Raw genomic sequence first — 22,074 nt, forward strand, 5'->3', positions numbered from 1 at the left:
TCCATTTTCTCTTTGTCTTCATTGTCGTCGTCTTCCACAATAGTGAGCACTTCATCTCCTACAGTAACAGACATGGCGCCGGTAGATGGATCATCTTCCACAGCAACGCTCGTGGTATCTTCCACGACAGCTGACCCGTCTTCTCTCACGTCAGCGGCAGGTCCGACAGTAGAAACAGAGTCTTTATCATTCGTAGAAACAGGTGGAATGGCCATACGTGGAATCTTGTGTCTAAAGATGCCATGGGTTGGAGAGTGAGTTGGCGTGTCATTATTTACAGGACATATCATTAAAGTGTCTATACCACGTTCTTGCAGTTTCTGTGCTAATTTGCACATCACAGGGAAATATTTAGTCTCCCATATGTTGCGTTCGCCACTTGTGAGATACTGCCCGCAAGCCTTGCCCAACCCATATGGGAAAATAATCCTTCCCACTTGTCCTCTTCGGCTTCTCTGAAGAATATGTTCAATGGCTTTTCGCAGAGCTTTGTCAAACCAACGCCATCTTTGGTATTCGGTATCATTTTTCAGACCGTCATAAAAATGCTCATCCAAACTCCATGCTTCGTACCTGGGCTTTTTGTAAGAAGATGGCGTCACTGGACCGTTGGTAAACTGGGTGATTAATCCAATAAGGTGCGGTAAAACAGCATAACTTTCATAGGGGTCGTCATCCATCCTATTGCAGAATTCGGGTGCTTCACCAACAAATATGAGGCCGGGGATATCTCTATCAGTTCTAACAGCACGATTTTTGTACGGCAGGTTTTTCCGATGCAATCGAGCATAGGGGTATCGTTCCCATAAAGTGTGCACCATTTCGCTCAACTGCACGCTTGTTGCATCCAAATCATAGAGCAGACAATTACGATTGTTATAGATGGGCAAAGAGGCAAAGTCGCCAATCAGGGAGGGGAGCTCCATAGTGCTGGCTTGTGAGGTAGTGACTCGGAAGGGGGTCTATATACACTTTTCACGCCGGCGCGGGGGACAACTGCGCATCGTAGAGTTGCCAGGGACATTTTTTTTTTCCTTGGAGCTCTGGTCATTACGCACCAATATAACATTAACATCGTAATGTTTTAAGTTTTCATACAGATCTTCGATAATTGGAAGATATGTTTCCTCCCAAACTTCATCTCTTTGAACACAGGTGCGACCAATACCCACAGGTAATACAACTCGTGCGATTTCCGGAGAAGACTTGATGAATCTCGTTATGGCTTCTATAGCCTTTTTGAAATAGATGAGGCGATTTTGCGTTGTATCTTCTTTTAATCCGGTGAGCATATCACGATCTTTGGATTTTTCTATATGCGACTTGGCGATCTCATTGTTCTCTACAGGCGCCCCTATACCATATTGCACTGCAGCAGCAATAATGCAGGGAAGATTTTCAGCTCGACGATTGGAGACATGAATTGAACCGGGAATTGGGCGATCATGGGGAACACATCTCTTGAGATTATACAAAGGCCTGCGTTCACCATAGGCGCTTGCGTGTTTGTATTTCACTGATATGTCCTTCGCCATCCCGTATGGGACGCAAGATATGCAGTTTACAGGATACACAATGCAAGTTTCATTATTGCAAAATTCTTCATCGGTTAAATATCCGGTGTGCGTTTCCAGCCACGTCTCCATTTTTCTTTTTTTTTACTTTCCCTTATGTTTTGGATAAAGCCTAGTCAACCGCCCTGTGTCGACCCTGCGAATATTCGTCGTGGGGGCTTTGCGCCCTTATATCTCCATCCCTGCTAGTGCGTGTAAAAGTTACCACGTACTGAGCAAATATTTATATTATTATTATAAGGGCCTCGACCAACAAGAAGCCCATAGGAACATTTTTTTTTCACTGACTTAATTAGCATAAAAAAAACACCTCAAATAGCGCAATATGTATCTCAAAATATCTTGCCATAAAATATCAATATACGTCAGCTTAATACCCAAACACTGGCAACCTTTTTTTTTCAGAAGCAGAAAAGGTCAAACACAGTGCGACATGTTACCATTTTTTTTTTTAATGTCCCCCCCCCCCATGAAAAAACCGTAGTCAGACCATATTCCCTTAATGAAATATATATAAAGTCATGGAGGCCACATCATTATTGGAAGGTTTGTGATAACTTATTGACATTAGGGATACCTTATGTAGTTAATGACATTTCTCGATAATTATCACAAAAAATAAGTACTTGGTCACCTTTCCTAGACTACCAACTGCCATCTTTTTTTTTTTTAATTCACTGCATTATGCAACATGATTTAGCACATTTGCGAGTCATTTTTTCCTTTCCCTGTTTCCTCATAATTATGCCATAAAAAAAAAAGAGTAGCGGTGGCTAGAATTGCCAAACCAAAAAAAAAAAAAGAAACTAGCACATATGTAGCGATCTTTGACACTTATTTCGGGGAGGGAAAGGACGGGCAATATATAGCCTAGGATCTTGCCTCCATTCGCCAGTGTCGCACCAGTACACAATGGAACCTTCCCGTACTAAAACGTTTTACTCCAGGGACAGTCTTAAATGTGCCCAAATGCGTTTAGACACCTTTATAAATTGGCCTGTCGAGTGGCTAAACCCCCAAGACCTGGTGAATGAGGGATTTTATTATCTGAGAGTTGCGGATCATTGTTCCTGCGCCTTTTGTTGTAAAGTTGTGCATGCTTGGATTGAGGGCGATACGCCCCGTAGTAGGCATGCGAAAGTGTCGCCAAATTGTTCCTTCATAAGAGGCGAAAAGGACAATAACGTTCCTTTGGAAATCACCAAACTGGCATTCGAATATGGGCTGGATTTCTTTTCACCCCTATTCGAACCAAAGAATATAGCAACATCTGATCGTGAGTATATTGTATAAATATAATTTACTAGTTTATCTGTGAATAATTAGTATTGGCGATGTGGAGGGAGGACAAAAAAAAATAAGTATAAACGCAGTAAGTCTTTTCAAATAATTTTTCTTTATTTTTTTTTGTTTTTGAAAGAATTGACTTAGAACCTGTGTCTTATGCATATATGTGATGGAGCATCTTTGTTTTTTTAGAGACCCCACCCCGCGAGGAAGAAACTAAAATGACTGGAGATGATTTGCAGGTTCTGGGGGTAATTCCATACGCTAAACCTAGATATCCAGGCTTGGCAACATACAAACAGCGTTTGGAAACATTCGACCTCAGCTGGACTGGTTGTGTCAAGCAAACATCTCACGAATTGGCAGAATCAGGATTTTTCTTCTGTGGTAAACAAATATTGTTGGAGTTTTTGTTATTTTTAGTGTGTGCGTGTGTATCCTCCTGGCCGGGGAGGATTTACTGGGCGCAAATCCTTAACTGTAGCCTCTGTTTAACTCAACAGTAAAATGGGTACTTGGTTGTAAAAAACGATTCTTCGAGGTGGGGATTGTATTCTAGGGACCTGCCCGAAATGCTAGGCCGTACAAGAATGTAACAACTCTTGTATATATCTGAAAAAAAAGTGTGTTTACTCCCCCAATTGTGCTTGCGGGGGTGGAGCTCTGGCTCTTTGGTCCCGGGAAGTGTGTGTGTGTGTGTGTGCGCGCGTGTGTGTGTTTTTGTATTACAACATTGCTGGATGTGAGCTATAATAATAATAATGAATGGGAATATTTTTTTTCTTAAATTTACAGGCCTAAGTGACCACATGCGCTGCTTTTTCTGTGGGAATGGTTTTCGTAATTGGGAACCCGCTGACGACCCTTGGACACTGCACGCGCAATGGTATCCTGAGTGCACCTTTGTCAACATTAAAAAGGATGCACAGTTCATTAAGAATGCTAGAGAATCTTCGCAGCGTCGAACTATAAAACCCATAGATGAACATCTTTTAACTGGTCTGATGGAAGGTTTGGGTTTTTTCCCAGCATTAATTGAACATTTTGGATTTCCTGATGTCTGTGTGAGACCTGCCTTAAGGCTATATCTCAAAAGCACCAAAGATTTATTACCGTTTGTTACAGAGGCCAGATGTATAGAATTAATGTTGTGGTATATGCAAGAGAGCACTAAAGCCGAAATGGGTTTAAGGGGAATTCATCATGAGGATGTGGAAGGTAGGGTAGAGCCTGCGAATCTGGAATGGCAATCCGCGCCCTCTGACATGGAAACAGTCGCCACAGCTAATGAAATGGATGTCGACGTTGTTGGATCAATGAGCGGGTTCATGAGCACTAATCTTGGTTTGCGGGCTTTGCCTTCTCCTGTTGAAACAGGCGGAAGAGACGACTATAGTCGCTAATGAAATGGATGTTGAAACTGGCGAAGAGGCCACAGACTTTGATGCGACATCCCATGTTGAAACTGTGATGAACACATCTACGCCAACGTCTTGGGCTGCTGATATTTTGTGTAAGGTGTGCTTTAACAATGCGTTGAGTGTCGTACTGCTGCCCTGCAGACATATGGTAACATGCAGTAATTGTCTTGTATCTATGAGAAACTGCCCCATTTGCAGACGCACCATTTCGCATGTCCATCGACCGATTATTTCCTAAGAAGACAAAAAAGGCATAGAGACTAATTTATTTATGTAAATAAAAATTGTACAAATGTCGAGTTGTTTTTTTATATTCATAAATTAGTATAAATAAGCTCACATTTTCATGAACAGTATTTTTTTTTTTGGGGGGGGGGGGGGATTAGATTGCAATTGCTTATTTACTGCCCTAAAATCATTGATCCGGGGGGTGGGGGCGAGATACTGCCTCATTTAGAGAAATTTGCTATGTGCAATAGCTCGGACGTTGGGGAACTGAACCGGGTCCTGCACGAAGGTTGCTCAACATTCCGCTCGAATATGGACAAAAATAGAATCTCTCTCTCTCTCTCTTTCTGAGGTAAAGAACCTTTTGAGAACTAGCTCTCAAAGGTTATAAAAAAGATTAACAACTTTATAATTAGAGAGGCTGCTAAGATAATGAATCATTTAGTGAAATTTGTAATGTCCAATATCTCGGACGTTGGGGAACTGAACCAGGACCCGCACGAAGGTTGTTCAACATTCCGCTCGAATATGGACAAAAATAGAATCTCTCTTTCTTTCTGAGGTAAAGAACCTTTTTTGAGACCTAGCACTCAAAGGTTAAAAAAAAAAAGATTAACACCTTTATAATTAGAGAGACAGCTAAGATACTGCATCATTTAGTGAAATTTGTAATGTCCATTAGCTCGGACGTTGGGGAACTGAACCAGGGCCCGCACGAAGGTTGCTCTGCTCCTGTGCAAATGAGGAAACATTTGGGAGAAAGAGAGGAAGCAAGATTTACTCCCTTGGAAAACCTTCATAAAAAATTAGTGGCCAGAGCTTTGAAAATATTGGCAACTTTCATTTTTTATACAGAATGAAACTCTTAATTAATAAATAATATATATCCTGAAGAATAAATCTTCCTCTATGAGACATATATTTTTAGTTAGTTTTAAAAGTTTGTAATTACGGTAATGATAAAGCCTTCCAACCATGGCTCATTAAAAGTTTTTTTTTGTTTATGAAATCGTGTAAGTATTTATGCAATATTTATTATCAAACAATCATAATACGCAGTGGCATATCATTTTTATAAAGAGGCTTTATAAGATAAATATAATAGCAATGCGAAACTCTTTCTATCTGACGTATTATTTTAAATAAATACATTTGGGCGAAAAACATGTCTATTGGCCGCGTGAGCGACTTAGGGTGGGCTCTTGCAGATTCTATGTATTTTAATCTCTAAACATTTGAGTGCCAAGAACAACTCTCGTGCAGGCCCGCATTCAGTTCTCGACTTCAAGCTTTTGCTATAGTAAATGTCTCTAAAAATGAGGCCGTATCTCGCCCTGACCAACTGTTTTTGGCTCAATTGTAATCCATCCAGCCGCAGTCAGCTGGGCAGGACCCAGTGCAGGTTTGGAAGGCTTTGGAAATTAAAGCACCGTAAGATTGTGAGTGTTCAAGTTTAGGGGGGACTAAGTATTTTGCGCGAATGTGAAAGCCCTGGGTTTATTTGTGTAAAATAAAAATTTAGTTTTTGTTTGTGTATAAGAGTTTAGCAATGTGTTTAAGTAAGATTGTGCAACTGTTTTAAGTTTAGGGGGGACTAAGTATTTTGCGCGAATGTGAAAGCCCTGGGTTTATTTGTGTAAGTTAAAAATTGAGTTTTTGTTTGTGTATAAGAGTTTAGCAATGTGTTTAAGTAAGATTGTGCAACTGTTTTAAGTTTAGGGGGGACTAAGTACAGATAGCGCCAGTCGTTGCACTATATGAAGTTATTGGGCCCCCACCACAATAGCTGAAAACTATTATGATGTTAAAAAATGAAATTTAATACAGAACACCCCAATACGTATTAAATTGCTTAAACTACTCAACTACTTTCCTTTATAGTATATTTACGAGTGTCATATTAATGTATGGAGTGTCAAACCCAACACAATATGGCTGAGGCCCCACTATTTAAACTTCTTTTCGTATGCTATGAAATATCACAGGTATTGTTAATGCTTGTAACGTTTATTACAAAAGATAGACATACATTTGATGCTATTTTTCATATTAAAATCTAATTTGAGCCCCGAAAAATGTATCTATAAACAGGTTAGAACCATACAAATGCAAGTATGCCTTTTTCACAAGTATTCAACTGAATACCACAGAAAATGGAATCTTTACTTTAGCTACAGAAAACGGAGCAAAGCCAAGGGGGGATGACTGAAATAAACAGTTTCCAACCTGACTCTTCCCGCACATAAACATGTCTTTCTTGACCTCATTTCAAATTATATAGAGTACTGAAAGCTCATTTTCCATAGCAAATATACTAAGGAACTCATTTTACGACTAGAACGCAAACTAGGACCCCTCATTCAGATTCAAAACACGAGAATTATTGACTGAACATTTCCCCACTATCAAGCACACAGGACTCTTTAAAGCTATCTTAACTTCTTTAAAACCCCAATATGACCCATCTCACATGCAGATCCTGTTCTATGACTCACCCTTCATGTCAATGTACCCCACAGTATCATGCAAATTCAAGATAAGGCTTACTACACCTATATATCCAAAATGGTCTTTGTAAGGAATCTTGACCCCCCCCCTTGTATGCTTGACCCCCACTGGGGTTATCCACCTCTGACCATTACAGAAAATGGAGCTGTGCCCAAGGGCTCCCTATACTATTCAGTCATAGCCTCATTAAAGTACTCCAAAAACTTCTATATTCGCTTTCAACTGTGTTTCTTGGTTTGAATCTATTGAACATTCACTCTCTGATCCATTCAAAAGTAAGGGCCCCCAAATTGATACCGTAGTACTCTCGTAACACCCCCGGGACAAATCGTGCATTTTTGCTCATGCCATTAAAATACTCCAAAAACGTTTATATGCCTTTCACCAGTATATTTTTTGGTTTCCAACTATTGAACATTCATCCTCGGTACCTCTCATAAGTAGAGACCCCCTTCTTGAGGCCCTAGACTCATCTTAAAGCAAGGCGACAAAAAGTAAAAAAAAACAGGTTAGGATAGGGCACCAGTTCCTCTGGTACACCATGGGTGGTGGTCCCCCCGGGACCCCAGGGGGATCCCCCCTGGGGTCCCGCGGGGGACCACCCCACCACCGCCAGCCAGCCAGGAGCGCGCTGACTGTGCCCTAACCTAACCACCTAAAACAAGAGGGATGGACGATCTGGCCCGACAGGGTCAAGTCGGCATGGAAGTGCCCAACCGTTTCTGAAATTTTTTTACCTCAATCTGTCTCCTTATTCAGTGGTGTTAGCTGGGATGAGAGTGGTACTGGAGGTGGTGATGGTTGGGGTGAGAGTGGTACTGGAGGTGGTGATGGTTGGGATGAGAGTGGTACTGGAGGTAGTGTTAGCAGGGATGAGAGTGGTACTGGAGGTGGTGTTAGCTGGGATGAGAGTGGTACTGGAGGTGGTGTAAGCTGGGATGAGAGTGGTACTGGAGGTGGTGATGGTTGGGATGAGAGTGGTACTGGAGGTGGTGTTAGCAGGGATGAGAGTGGTACTGGAGGTGGTGTTAGCTGGGATGAGAGTGGTACTGGAGGTGGTGTAAGCTGGGATGAGAGTGGTACTGGAGGTGGTGATGGTTGGGATGAGAGTGGTACTGGAGGTGGTGTTAGCTGGGATGAGAGTGGTACTGGAGGTGGTGTTAGCTGGAATGAGAGTGGTACTGGAGGTGGTGTTAGCTGGGATGAGAGTGGTACTGGAGGTGGTGTTAGTTGGGATGAGAGTGGTACTGGAGGTGGTGTTAGCTGGGATGAGAGTGGTACTGGAGGTGGTGTTAGCTGGGATGAGAGTGGTACTGGAGTTGGTGATAGTTGGGATGAGAGTGGTACTGGAGGTGGTGTTAGCTGGGGTGAGAGTGGTACTGGAGGTGGTGTTAGCTGGGGTGAGAGTGGTACTGTAGGTGGTGGTAGCTGGGATGAGAGTGGTACTGGAGGTGGTGTTAACTGGGATGAGAGTGGTACTGGAGGTGGTGTTAGCTGGGGTGAGAGTGGTACTGGAGGTGGTGTTAGCTGGGATGAGAGTGGTACTGGAGTTGGTGATGGTTGGGATGAGAGTGGTACTGGAGGTGGTGTTAGCTGGGATGAGAGTGGTACTGGAGGTGGTGTTAGCTGGGATGAGAGTGGTACTGGAGTTGGTGATGGTTGGGATGAGAGTGGTACTGGAGGTGGTGTTAGCTGGGGTGAGAGTGGTACTGGAGGTGGTGTTAGCTGGGGTGAGAGTGGTACTGGAGGTGGTGGTAGCTGGGATGAGAGTGGTACTGGTGGTGGTGTTAGCTGGGGTGAGAGTGGTACTGGAGGTGGTGTTAGCTGGGATGAGAGTGGTACTGGAGGTGGTGTTAGCTGGGGTGAGAGTGGTACTGGAGGTGGTGTTAGCTGGGATGAGAGTGGTACTGGAGGTGGTGTAAGCTGGGATGAGAGTGGTACTGGAGGTGGTGATGGTTGGGATGAGAGTGGTACTGGAGGTGGTGTTAGCTGGGATGAGAGTGGTACTGGAGGTGGTGTTAGTTGGGATGAGAGTGGTACTGGAGGTGGTGTTAGCTGGGATGAGAGTGGTACTGGAGGTGGTGTTAGCTGGGATGAGAGTGGTACTGGAGTTGGTGATAGTTGGGATGAGAGTGGTACTGGAGGTGGTGTTAGCTGGGGTGAGAGTGGTACTGGAGGTGGTGTTAGCTGGGGTGAGAGTGGTACTGTAGGTGGTGGTAGCTGGGATGAGAGTGGTACTGGAGGTGGTGTTAGCTGGGATGAGAGTGGTACTGGAGGTGGTGTTAGCTGGGGTGAGAGTGGTACTGGAGGTGGTGTTAGCTGGGATGAGAGTGGTACTGGAGTTGGTGATGGTTAGGATGAGAGTGGTACTGGAGGTGGTGTTAGCTGGGATGAGAGTGGTACTGGAGGTGGTGTTAGCTGGGATGAGAGTGGTACTGGAGTTGGTGATGGTTGGGATGAGAGTGGTACTGGAGGTGGTGTTAGCTGGGGTGAGAGTGGTACTGGAGGTGGTGTTAGCTGGGATGAGAGTGGTACTGGAGGCGGTGTTAGCTGGGATGAGAGTGGTACTGGAGGTGGTGTTAGCTGGGGTTAGAGTGGTACTGGAGGTGGTGTTAGCTGGGATGAGAGTGGTACTGGAGGTGGTGTTAGCTGGGGTGAGAGTGGTACTGGAGGAGGTGTTAGCTGGGATGAGAGTGGTACTGGAGGCGGTGTTAGCTGGGGTGAGAGTGGTACTGGAGGTGGTATTAGCTGGGGTGAGAGTGGTACTGGAGGTGGTGTTAGCTGGGATGAGAGTGGTACTGGAGGTGGTGTTAGCTGGGATTAGAGAGGTACTGGAGGTGGTGTTAGCTGGGGTGAGAGTGGTACTGGAGGTGGTGTTAGCTGGGATGAGAGTGGTACTGGAGGTGGTGTAAGCTGGGATGAGAGTGGTACTGGAGGTGGTGATGGTTGGGATGAGAGTGGTACTGGAGTTGGTGATAGTTGGGATGAGAGTGGTACTGGAGGTGGTGTTAGCTGGGGTGAGAGTGGTACTGGAGGTGGTGTTAGCTGGGGTGAGAGTGGTACTGTAGGTGGTGGTAGCTGGGATGAGAGTGGTACTGGAGGTGGTGTTAACTGGGATGAGAGTGGTACTGGAGGTGGTGTTAGCTGAGGTGAGAGTGGTACTGGAGGTGGTGTTAGCTGGGATGAGAGTGGTACTGGAGTTGGTGATGGTTGGGATGAGAGTGGTACTGGAGGTGGTGTTAGCTGGGATGAGAGTGGTACTGGAGGTGGTGTTAGCTGGGATGAGAGTGGTACTGGAGTTGGTGATGGTTGGGATGAGAGTGGTACTGGAGGTGGTGTTAGCTGGGGTGAGAGTGGTACTGGAGGTGGTGTTAGCTGGGGTGAGAGTGGTACTGGAGGTGGTGGTAGCTGGGATGAGAGTGGTACTGGTGGTGGTGTTAGCTGGGGTGAGAGTGGTACTGGAGGTGGTGTTAGCTGGGATGAGAGTGGTACTGGAAGTGGTGTTAGCTGGGGTGAGAGTGGTACTGGAGGTGGTGTTAGCTGGGATGAGAGTGGTACTGGAGGTGGTGTAAGCTGGGATGAGAGTGGTACTGGAGGTGGTGATGGTTGGGATGAGAGTGGTACTGGAGGTGGTGTTAGCTGGGATGAGAGTGGTACTGGAGGTGGTGTTAGTTGGGATGAGAGTGGTACTGGAGGTGGTGTTAGCTGGGATGAGAGTGGTACTGGAGGTGGTGTTAGCTGGGATGAGAGTGGTACTGGAGTTGGTGATAGTTGGGATGAGAGTGGTACTGGAGGTGGTGTTAGCTGGAGTGAGAGTGGTACTGGAGGTGGTGTTAGCTGGGGTGAGAGTGGTACTGTAGGTGGTGGTAGCTGGGATGAGAGTGGTACTGGAGGTGGTGTTAGCTGGGATGAGAGTGGTACTGGAGGTGGTGTTAGCTGGGGTGAGAGTGGTACTGGAGGTGGTGTTAGCTGGGATGAGAGTGGTACTGGAGTTGGTGATGGTTAGGATGAGAGTGGTACTGGAGGTGGTGTTAGCTGGGATGAGAGTGGTACTGGAGGTGGTGTTAGCTGGGATGAGAGTGGTACTGGAGTTGGTGATGGTTGGGATGAGAGTGGTACTGGAGGTGGTGTTAGCTGGGGTGAGAGTGGTACTGGAGGTGGTGTTAGCTGGGATGAGAGTGGTACTGGAGGCGGTGTTAGCTGGGATGAGAGTGGTACTGGAGGTGGTGTTAGCTGGGGTGAGAGTGGTACTGGAGGTGGTGTTAGCTGGGATGAGAGTGGTACTGGAGGTGGTGTTAGCTGGGGTGAGAGTGGTACTGGAGGAGGTGTTAGCTGGGATGAGAGTGGTACTGGAGGCGGTGTTAGCTGGGGTGAGAGTGGTACTGGAGGTGGTATTAGCTGGGGTGAGAGTGGTACTGGAGGTGGTGTTAGCTGGGATGAGAGTGGTACTGGAGGTGGTGTTAGCTGGGATTAGAGAGGTACTGGAGGTGGTGTTAGCTGGGGTGAGAGTGGTACTGGAGGTGGTGTTAGCTGGGATGAGAGTGGTACTGGAGGTGGTGTAAGCTGGGATGAGAGTGGTACTGGAGGTGGTGATGGTTGGGATGAGAGTGGTACTGGAGGTGGTGTTAGCTGGGATGAGAGTGGTACTGGAGGTGGTGTTAGCTGGGATGAGAGTGGTACTGGAGGTGGTGTTAGCTGGGATGAGAGTGGTACTGGAGGTGGTGTTAGTTGGGATGAGAGTGGTACTGGAGGTGGTGTTAGCTGGGATGAGAGTGGTACTGGAGGTGGTGTTAGCTGGGATGAGAGTGGTACTGGAGGTGGTGTTAGCTGGGATGAGAGTGGTACTGGAGGTGGTGTTAGCTAGGATGAGAGTGGTACTGGAGGTGGTGTTAGCTGGGATGAGAGTGGTACTGGAGGTGGTGTTAGCTGGGGTGAGAGTGGTACTGGAGGTGGTGTTAGCTGGGGTGAGAGTGGTACTGGAGGTGGTGTTAGTTGGGATGAGAGTGGTACTGGAGGTGGTGTTAGCTGGGATGAGAGTGGTACTGGAGGTGGTGATGGTTGGGATGAGAGTGGTACTGGAGGTGGTGTTAGCTGGGATGAGAGTGGTACTGGAGGTGGTGTTAGCTAGGATGAGAGTGGTACTGGAGGTGGTGTTAGCTGGGATGAGAGTGGTACTGGAGGTGGTGTTAGCTGGGGTGAGAGTGGTACTGGAGGTGGTGTTAGCTGGGGTGAGAGTGGTACTGGAGGTGGTGGTAGCTGGGATGAGAGTGGTACTGGAGGTGGTGTTAGCTGGGGTGAGAGTGGTACTGGAGGTGGTGGTAGCTGGGATGAGAGTGGTACTGGAGGTGGTGTTAGCTGGGATGAGAGTGGTACTGGAGGTGGTGTTAGCTGGGGTGAGAGTGGTACTGGAGGTGGTGTTAGCTGGGATGAGAGTGGTACTGGAGGTGGTGTTAGCTGGGATGAGAGTGGTACTGGAGGTGGTGTTAGCTGGGGTGAGAGTGGTACTGGAGGTGGTGTTAGCTGGGATGAGAGTGGTACTGGAGGTGGTGTTAGCTGGGGTGAGAGTGGTACTGGAGGAGGTGTTAGCTGGGATGAGAGTGGTACTGGAGGCGGTGTTAGCTGGGGTGAGAGTGGTACTGGAGGTGGTATTAGCTGGGGTGAGAGTGGTACTGGAGGTGGTGTTAGCTGGGATGAGAGTGGTACTGGAGGTGGTGTTAGCTGGGATTAGAGAGGTACTGGAGGTGGTGTTAGCTGGGGTGAGAGTGGTACTGGAGGTGGTGTTAGCTGGGATGAGAGTGGTACTGGAGGTGGTGTAAGCTGGGATGAGAGTGGTACTGGAGGTGGTGATGGTTGGGATGAGAGTGGTACTGGAGGTGGTGTTAGCTGGGATGAGAGTGGTACTGGAGGTGGTGTTAGCTGGGATGAGAGTGGTACTGGAGGTGGTGTTAGCTGGGATGAGAGTGGTACTGGAGGTGGTGTTAGTTGGGATGAGAGTGGTACTGGAGGTGGTGTTAGCTGGGATGAGAGTGGTACTGGAGGTGGTGTTAGCTGGGATGAGAGTGGTACTGGAGGTGGTGTTAGCTGGGATGAGAGTGGTACTGGAGGTGGTGTTAGCTAGGATGAGAGTGGTACTGGAGGTGGTGTTAGCTGGGATGAGAGTGGTACTGGAGGTGGTGTTAGCTGGGGTGAGAGTGGTACTGGAGGTGGTGTTAGCTGGGGTGAGAGTGGTACTGGAGGTGGTGTTAGTTGGGATGAGAGTGGTACTGGAGGTGGTGTTAGCTGGGATGAGAGTGGTACTGGAGGTGGTGATGGTTGGGATGAGAGTGGTACTGGAGGTGGTGTTAGCTGGGATGAGAGTGGTACTGGAGGTGGTGTTAGCTAGGATGAGAGTGGTACTGGAGGTGGTGTTAGCTGGGATGAGAGTGGTACTGGAGGTGGTGTTAGCTGGGGTGAGAGTGGTACTGGAGGTGGTGTTAGCTGGGGTGAGAGTGGTACTGGAGGTGGTGGTAGCTGGGATGAGAGTGGTACTGGAGGTGGTGTTAGCTGGGGTGAGAGTGGTACTGGAGGTGGTGGTAGCTGGGATGAGAGTGGTACTGGAGGTGGTGTTAGCTGGGATGAGAGTGGTACTGGAGGTGGTGTTAGCTGGGGTGAGAGTGGTACTGGAGGTGGTGTTAGCTGGGATGAGAGTGGTACTGGAGGTGGTGTTAGCTGGGATGAGAGTGGTACTGGAGGTGGTGTTAGCTGAGGTGAGAGTGGTACTGGAGGTGGTGTTAGCTGGGGTGAGAGTGGTACTGGAGGTGGTGGTAGCTGGGATGAGAGTGGTACTGGAGGTGGTGTTAGCTGGGATGAGAGTGGTACTGGAGGTGGTGATGGTTGGGATGAGAGTGGTACTGGAGGTGGTGTTAGCTGGGGTGAGAGTGGTACTGGAGGAGGTGTTAGCTGGGATGAGAGTGGTACTGGAGGCGGTGTTAGCTGGGGTGAGAGTGGTACTGGAGGTGGTATTAGCTGGGGTGAGAGTGGTACTGGAGGTGGTGTTAGCTGGGATGAGAGTGGTACTGGAGGTGGTGTTAGCTGGGATGAGAGTGGTACTGGAGGTGGTGTTAGCTGGGATGAGAGTGGTACTGGAGGTGGTGTTAGCTGGGATGAGAGTGGTACTGGAGGTGGTGATGGTTGGGATGAGAGTGGTACTGGAGGTGATGTTAGCTGGGGTGAGAGTGGTACTGGAGGTGGTGTTAGCTGGGATGAGAGTGGTACTGGAGGTGGTGTTAGCTGGGATGAGAGTGGTACTGGAGGTGGTGTTAGCTGGGATGAGAGTGGTACTGGAGGTGGTGTTAGCTGGGATGAGAGTGGTACTGGAGGTGTTGTTAGCTGGGATGAGAGTGGTACTGGAGGTGTTGTTAGCTGGGATGAGAGTGGTACTGGAGGTGGTGTTAGCTGGGATGAGAGTGGTACTGGAGTTGGTGTTAGCTGGGATGAGAGTGTTACTGGAGGTGGTGATGGTTGGGATGAGTTATTATCTGGGGTTATAACACTGATAACTAGGCAAATTCTGCGGGGTTTTACCTGCGGGAGTTAGGGTGAGAGAAATCTTGGATCGTGGGTAATTTGCATACCAGGAGCAACAGACTCGTGGGTCCCCACTCCAGTGATTATAGACGTTCTAATTCCTGCTAGTGCTTTGTAGCAGTCGAGGGGAACGGGGAAATTCGTGCCAAGTGTTCAGGGGGCAGTTTTCTCATAGAAATTCGTGGAAATCTTAAGTCAGTGTTTTGGCGCCAAAGTGATGGGAGTACTACGCTTGCTCGGGAGGGGGTAGGCTGCCACAGCCTACCCCCCGCCACCTAGCGCGCCGCCACCTACACCACCTACCACCACCTAGCGCGCCGCCACCTACACCACCTACCACTACCTAGCGCGTCGCCACCTATACCACCTAGTGCCACCTAGCGCGCCGCCACCTACACCACCTACCGCCACCTAGCGCGCCGCCACCTACACCACCTACCGCCACCTAGCGCGCCGCCACCTACACCACCTACCGCCACCTAGCGCGCCGCCACCTACACCACCTAGCGCGCCGCCACCTACACCACCTACCGCCACCTAGCGCGCCGCCACCTACACCACCTACTGCCACCTAGCGCGCCGCCACCTACACCACCTACCTCCACCTAGCGCGCCGCCACCTAGCACGCCGCCACCTACACCACCTACCGCCACCTAGCGCGCCGCCACCTACACCACCTACCGCCACCTAGCGCGCCACCACCTACACCACCTACTGCCACCTAGCGCGTCGCCACCTACACCACCTACCGCCACCTAGCGCGCCGCCACCTAGCACGCCGCCACCTACACCACCTACTGCCACCTAGCGCGCCGCCACCTACTCCACCTACCGCCACCTAGCGCGCCGCTACCTACACCACCTACCGCCACCTAGCGCGCCGCCACCTACACCAGGGAGCCGGTCGGCCGAGTGGACAGCACGCTGGACTTGTGATCCTGTGGTCGTGGGTTCGATCCCAGGCGCCAGCGACAAACAATGGGCAGAGTTTCTTTCACCCTATGCTTTTGTTACCTAGCAGTAAAATAGGTACCTGGGTGTTAGTCAGCTGTCACGGGCTGCTTCCTGGGGGGTGGAGGCCTGGTCGAGGGCCGGGCCGCGGGGATACTAAAAAGCCCCGAAATCATCTCAAGATAACCTCAAGATAACCACCTACCGCCACCTAGCGCGCCGCCACCTACACCACCTACCGCCACCTTGCGCGCCGCCACCTACACCACCTACCGCCACCTAGCGCGCCGCCACCTACCGCCACCTAGCGCGCCGCCACCTACACCACCTACCGCCACCTAGCGCGCCGCCACCTACCGCCACCTAGCGCGCCGCCACCTACACCACCTACCGCCACCTAGCGCGCCGCCACCTACACCACCTACCGCCACCTAGCGCGCCGCCACCTATACCACCTACCGCCACCTAGCGCGCCGCCACCTACACCACCTAGCGCGCCGCCACGTACACCACCTACCGCCACCTAGCGCGCCGCCACCTACACCACCTACCGCCACCTAGCGCGCCGCCACCTACACCACCTACCACCACCTAGCGCGCCGCCACCTACACCACCTACCGCCACCTAGCGCGCCGCCACCTACACCACCTACCGCCACCTAGCGCGCCGCCACCTACACCACCTACCGCCACCTAGCGCGCCGCCACCTACACCACCTACCGCCACCTAGCGCGCCGCCACCTACACCACCTACTGCCACCTAGCGCGCCGCCACCTACACCACCTACCGCCACCTAGCGCGCCGCCACCTACACCACCTACCGCCACCTAGCGCGCCGCCACCTACACCACCTACCGCCACCTAGCGCGCCGCCACCTACACCACCTACCGCCACCTAGCGCGCCGCCACCTACACCACCTACCGCCACCTAGCGCGCCGCCACCTGCACCACCTACCGCCACCTAGCGCGCCGCCACCTACACCACCTACCACCACCTAGCGCGCCGCCACCTACACCACCTACCGCCACCTAGCGCGCCGCCACCTACACCACCTACCGCCACCTAGCGCGCCGCCACCTACACCACCTACCGCCACCTAGCGCGCCGCCACCTACACCACCTACCGCCACCTACACCACCTACCGCCACCTAGCGCGCCGCCACCTACACCACGTACTGCCACCTAGCGCGCCGCCACCTACACCACCTACCGCCACCTAGCGCGCCGCCACCTACACCACCTACCGCCACCTAGCGCGCCGCCACCTACACCACCTACCGCCACCTTGCGCGCCGCCACCTACACCACCTACCGCCACCTAGCGCGCCGCCACCTACACCACCTACCACCACCTAGCGCGCCGCCACCTACACCACCTACTGCCACCTAGCGCGCCGCCACCTACACCACCTACCGCCACCTAGCGCGCCGCCACCTACACCACCTACCGCCACCTAGCGCGCCGCCACCTACACCACCTACCGCCACCTAGCGCGCCGCCACCTACACCACCTACTGCCACCTAGCGCGCCGCCACCTACACCACCTACCGCCACCTAGCGCGCCGCCACCTACACCACCTACCACCACCTAGCGCGCCGCCACCTACACCACCTACCGCCACCTAGCGCGCCGCCACCTACACCACCTACCGCCACCTAGCGCGCCGCCACCTACACCACCTACCGCCACCTAGCGCGCCGCCACCTACACCACCTACCGCCACCTAGCGCGCCGCCACCTACACCACCTACCGCCACCTAGCGCGCCGCCACCTACCGCCACCTACACCACCTACCGCCACCTAGCGCGCCGCCGCCTACACCACCTACTGCCACCTAGCGCGCCGCCACCTACACCACCTACCGCCACCTAGCGCGCCGCCACCTACACCACCTACCGCCACCTAGCGCGCCGCCACCTACACCACCTACCGCCACCTAGCGCGCCGCCACCTACACCACCTACCGCCACCTAGCGCGCCGCCACCTACACCACCTACCGCCACCTAGCGCGCCGCCACCTACACCACCTACCGCCACCTAGCGCGCCGCCACCTACCACCACCTAGCGCGCCGCCACCTACACCACCTACCGCCACCTAGCGCGCCGCCACCTACACCACCTACCGCCACCTAGCGCGCCGCCACCTACCGCCACCTACACCACCTACCGCCACCTAGCGCGCCGCCACCTACCGCCACCTACACCACCTACCGCCACCTAGCGCGCCGCCACCTACACCACCTACTGCCACCTAGCGCGCCGCCACCTACACCACCTACCGCCACCTAGCGCGCCGCCACCTACACCACCTACCGCCACCTAGCGCGCCGCTACCTACACCACCTACCGCCACCTAGCGCGCCGCCACCTACACCACCTACCGCCACCTAGCGCGCCGCCACCTAGCGCGCCGCCACCTACACCACCTACCGCCACCTACACCACCTACCGCCACCTAGCGCGCCGCCACCTACACCACCTACCGCCACCTAGCGCGCCGCCACCTACACCACCTACCGCCACCTAGCGCGCCGCCACCTACACCACCTACCGCCACCTACACCACCTACCGCCACCTAGCGCGCCGCCACCTACACCACCTACCGCCACCTAGCGCGCCGCCACCTACACCACCTACCGCCACCTAGCGCGCCGCCACCTACACCACCTACCGCCACCTAGCGCGCCGCCACCTAGCGCGCCGCCACCTACACCACCTACCGCCACCTAGCGCGCCGCCACCTACCGCCACCTACACCACCTACCGCCACCTAGCGCGCCGCTACCTACACCACCTACTGCCACCTAGCGCGCCGCCACCTACACCACCTACCGCCACCTAGCGCGCCGCCACCTACACCACCTACCGCCACCTAGCGCGCCGCCACCTACACCACCTACCGCCACCTAGCGCGCCGCCACCTACACCACCTACCGCCACCTAGCGCGCCGCCACCTACACCACCTACCGCCACCTAGCGCGCCGCCACCTACACCACCTACCGCCACCTAGCGCGCCGCCACCTACCACCACCTAGCGCGCCGCCACCTACACCACCTACCGCCACCTAGCGCGCCGCCACCTACACCACCTACCGCCACCTAGCGCGCCGCCACCTACACCACCTACCGCCACCTAGCGCGCCGCCACCTACACCACCTACCGCCACCTACACCACCTACCGCCACCTAGCGCGCCGCCACCTACCGCCACCTACACCACCTACCGCCACCTAGCGCGCCGCCACCTACACCACCTACTGCCACCTAGCGCGCCGCCACCTACACCACCTACCGCCACCTAGCGCGCCGCCACCTACACCACCTACCGCCACCTAGCGCGCCGCCACCTACACCACCTACCGCCACCTAGCGCGCCGCCACCTACACCACCTACCGCCACCTAGCGCGCCGCCACCTAGCGCGCCGCCACCTACACCACCTACCGCCACCTACACCACCTACCGCCACCTAGCGCGCCGCCACCTACACCACCTACCGCCACCTAGCGCGCCGCCACCTACACCACCTACCGCCACCTAGCGCGCCGCCACCTACACCACCTACCGTGCCGTGAGCCAGCCACCTGCCAGCACAGTGCCTGAAGTACCGGCACTTGATTGACTGTGGGAAGAGAACCGTCATTTTAGAATAACGTAAACGTGGTGATTAACGTTCTTAATCACCTGAATTGGTCTGAGTATGGAAGCCTCGGACGGAATTCAGACCTTAATGTAAATTGGTGAGCCAGTGTGAAAGGTTGCGTATTTAATAGATTAATTATTGATCTTGAGGATAGTAATTAATGACTCTAAGGGTAATCACGAGTGATTACCCTTCTCTTATCACTTTGGACATTGTAAATCAGAATTTACCATCGTTGAGTGATAGTAACCGATAACGTAAAGTAACGTAAATTAACGTAACTAGTAAAGAGATTAATCAGCTGTCTGGAAGTACAGGGATTAATGGGATATACTCACTGATTGCTCGACGGGTAGAGTATTTATGTAATTTCCGCGTTACTAGGGACAGTTGTAAGAGTTAATAAATTAACGTAAATGTTACCTTGTTATTAACGTAAATGTTACTTTGTCATTAACGTAAATCAATTGTTATTGATTGTTGATCGTCCGTGGGACGGAGTGTTAACGTAATATAAAGATTAATTCAAGGAAGGGTTGATGGAGTTGCCAGTGAACCCATTAGTCATTGTTGTCATTGACAGGCTACTGATATGAGAGCATTGCAACCGCTAGTGCAGGTGTGGACTGCACAGAGGTGTAGAACAGTTAGGAGGTTACTGGAGACGTGTCTCAGAACCTACTGTGTCATAGTTACAGGTGTGATTATAGATCTGTTATTGCCTGCTTGTTTGATTCCTCTGTGTTCACGCTAATGTTCGAGTTAGTTCATTATGCAGTCCGAGGGGCAGGGGCTAGATTCACGAAAGCACTTACGCCAGCACATACGAACCCGTACATCTTTTGTCAATCTTTCGGGGCTTTGTTTACAATTATTAAACAGTTAATGAGCTCCGAAGCACCAGGAGGCTGTTTATAACAATAACAACAGTTGATAGTGGAGTTTTCATGCTTGTAAACTGTTTAATAAATGTAACCAAAGCCGTCAAAGATTGACGAAAGATGTACACGTTCGTAAGTACTTGCGTAACTGTTTCGTGAAATCTGGCCCTGGTGTCTAGCTGTCATTGATAGTGTCACAGGAAGGATCTCGAGTAACGTCATTGACATTTCTTTTGTTTTTGTTGTAGTAGTTAGTACTTTATTGAATAAACTAAGTTGTTATGTTGAACACTGTCTGCGTTACACCCCACACATTTATATGGTTCTGTAAGTGTACTGTCACACTCGACTATTAAATTGAAACTGATTCTTGAGTTTTGGACTAAATATACGGCACCACACAATAATAAATTATTGTTGTGAGAGCCCAGGACCTACTCGTTAGATTCGCTTCGGCGAATGGCGAAGGTCGACGGCCGATAGTAGAGGGATTTAAACTTTTTGGGGTCTCTCTGCGTTTGCCTAGTCAATTGTTCATAAATGGTCCCAGAGTGAGGAATGAGCTGCTTACTACACTGGTGTGTTAGCTAAGCAAGTCCTTCCTCAAGCTACCTAATTGAATATCACGACAGGAATAAAGGTTAAAAGAATTAAAGAAAATTTTTAGAAATTTTCAGAGCTCAATTCCTTACTATTCTATATTCCATATCCTCAAACTCTCACAATTGGTACTGGAGGTGGTGTTAGCTAGGATGAGAGTGGTACTGGAGGTGGTGTTAGCTGGGGTGCGAGTGGTACTGGAGGTGGTGTTAGCTGGGGTGAGAGTGGTACTGGAGGTGGTGATGGTTGGGATGAGAGTGGTACTGGAGGTGGTGATGGTTGGGGTGAGAGTGGTACTGGAGGTGGTGTTAGCTGGGGTGAGAGTGGTACTGGAGGTGGTGATGGTTGGGGTGAGAGTGGTACTGGAGGTGGTGATGGTTGGGGTGAGAGTGGTACTGGAGGTGGTGATGGTTGGGATGAGAGTGGTACTGGAGGTGGTGTTAGCTGGGGTGCGAGTGGTACTGGAGGTGGTGTTAGCTGGGGTGAGAGTGGTACTGGAGGTGGTGATGGTTGGGATGAGAGTGGTACTGGAGGTGGTGATGGTTGGGGTGAGAGTGGTACTTGAGGTGGTGTTAGCTGGGGTGAGAGTGGTACTGGAGGTGGTGTTGGCTGGGATGAGAGTGGTACTGGAGGTGGTGTTAGCTGCGATGAGAGTGGTACTGGAGGTGGTGTTAGCTGGGATGAGAGTGGTACTGGAGGTGGGGATGGCTGGGATGAGAGTGGTACTGGAGGTGGTGATGGTTGGGATGAGAGTGGTACTGGAGGTGGTGTTAGCTGGGGTGAGAGTGGTACTGGAGGAGGTGATGGTTGGGATGAGAGTGGTACTGGAGGTGGTGATGGTTGGGGTGAGAGTGGTACTGGAGGTGGTGTTAGCTGGGGTGAGAGTGGTACTGGAGGTGGTGTTAGCTGCGATGAGAGTGGTACTGGAGGTGGTGTTAGCTGGGATGAGAGTGGTACTGGAGGTGGTGTTAGCTGGGGTGAGAGTGGTACTGGAGGTGGTGTTGGCTGGAGTGAGAGTGGTACTGGAGGTGGTGATGGTTGGGATGAGAGTGGTACTAGAGGTGGTGTTAGCTGGGTTGAGAGTGGTACTGGAGGTGGTGATGGTTGGGGTGAGAGTGGTACTGGAGGTGGTGTTAGCTGGGATGAGAGTGGTACTGGAGGTGGTGATGGTTGGGGTGAGAGTGGTACTGGAGGTGGTGTTAGCTGGGATGAGAGTGGTACTAGAGGTGGTGTTGGCTGGGGTGAGAGTGGTACTGGAGGTGGTGTTAGCTGGGGTGAGAGTGGTACTGGAGGTGGCGTTAGCTGGGGTGAGAGTGGTACTGGAGGTGGTGATGGTTGGGATGAGAGTGGTACTGGAGGTGGTGTTAGCTGGGATGAGAGTGGTACTGGAGGTGGTGTTA

The 22,074-nt window shown here is 51.5% G+C and overlaps 1 protein-coding gene across 1 annotated transcript; it reads left to right on the plus strand.

Annotated features, from left to right (window-relative positions):
• Positions 1–2,373: 2,373 nt before the first annotated feature.
• On the plus strand, positions 2,374–4,506 carry LOC138350616 (uncharacterized). The gene is made up of 2 exons (XM_069301648.1): positions 2,374–3,248; positions 3,657–4,506. The coding sequence occupies exons 1-2, from the start codon at positions 3,083–3,085 to the stop codon at positions 4,262–4,264; spliced, it is 774 nt and encodes a 257-aa protein (XP_069157749.1). The 5' UTR covers positions 2,374–3,082; the 3' UTR covers positions 4,265–4,506.
• The last annotated feature ends 17,568 nt before the right edge of the window (positions 4,507–22,074 follow it).

The sequence above is a fragment of the Procambarus clarkii genome, chromosome 46 (genome assembly GCF_040958095.1).
Source record: "Procambarus clarkii isolate CNS0578487 chromosome 46, FALCON_Pclarkii_2.0, whole genome shotgun sequence".
In the NCBI taxonomy this organism is placed as follows: Eukaryota; Metazoa; Arthropoda; class Malacostraca; order Decapoda; family Cambaridae; genus Procambarus; species Procambarus clarkii.

Coding starts and splice junctions, on each gene's coding strand:
- LOC138350616 (XM_069301648.1), top strand. CDS start 3,083: ATGACTGGAGATGATTTGCAGGTTCTGGGGGTAATTCCATACGCTAAA. Junction 3,249..3,656: donor ATCAGGATTTTTCTTCTGTG/GTAAACAAATAT, acceptor TTAAATTTACAG/GCCTAAGTGACCACATGCGC.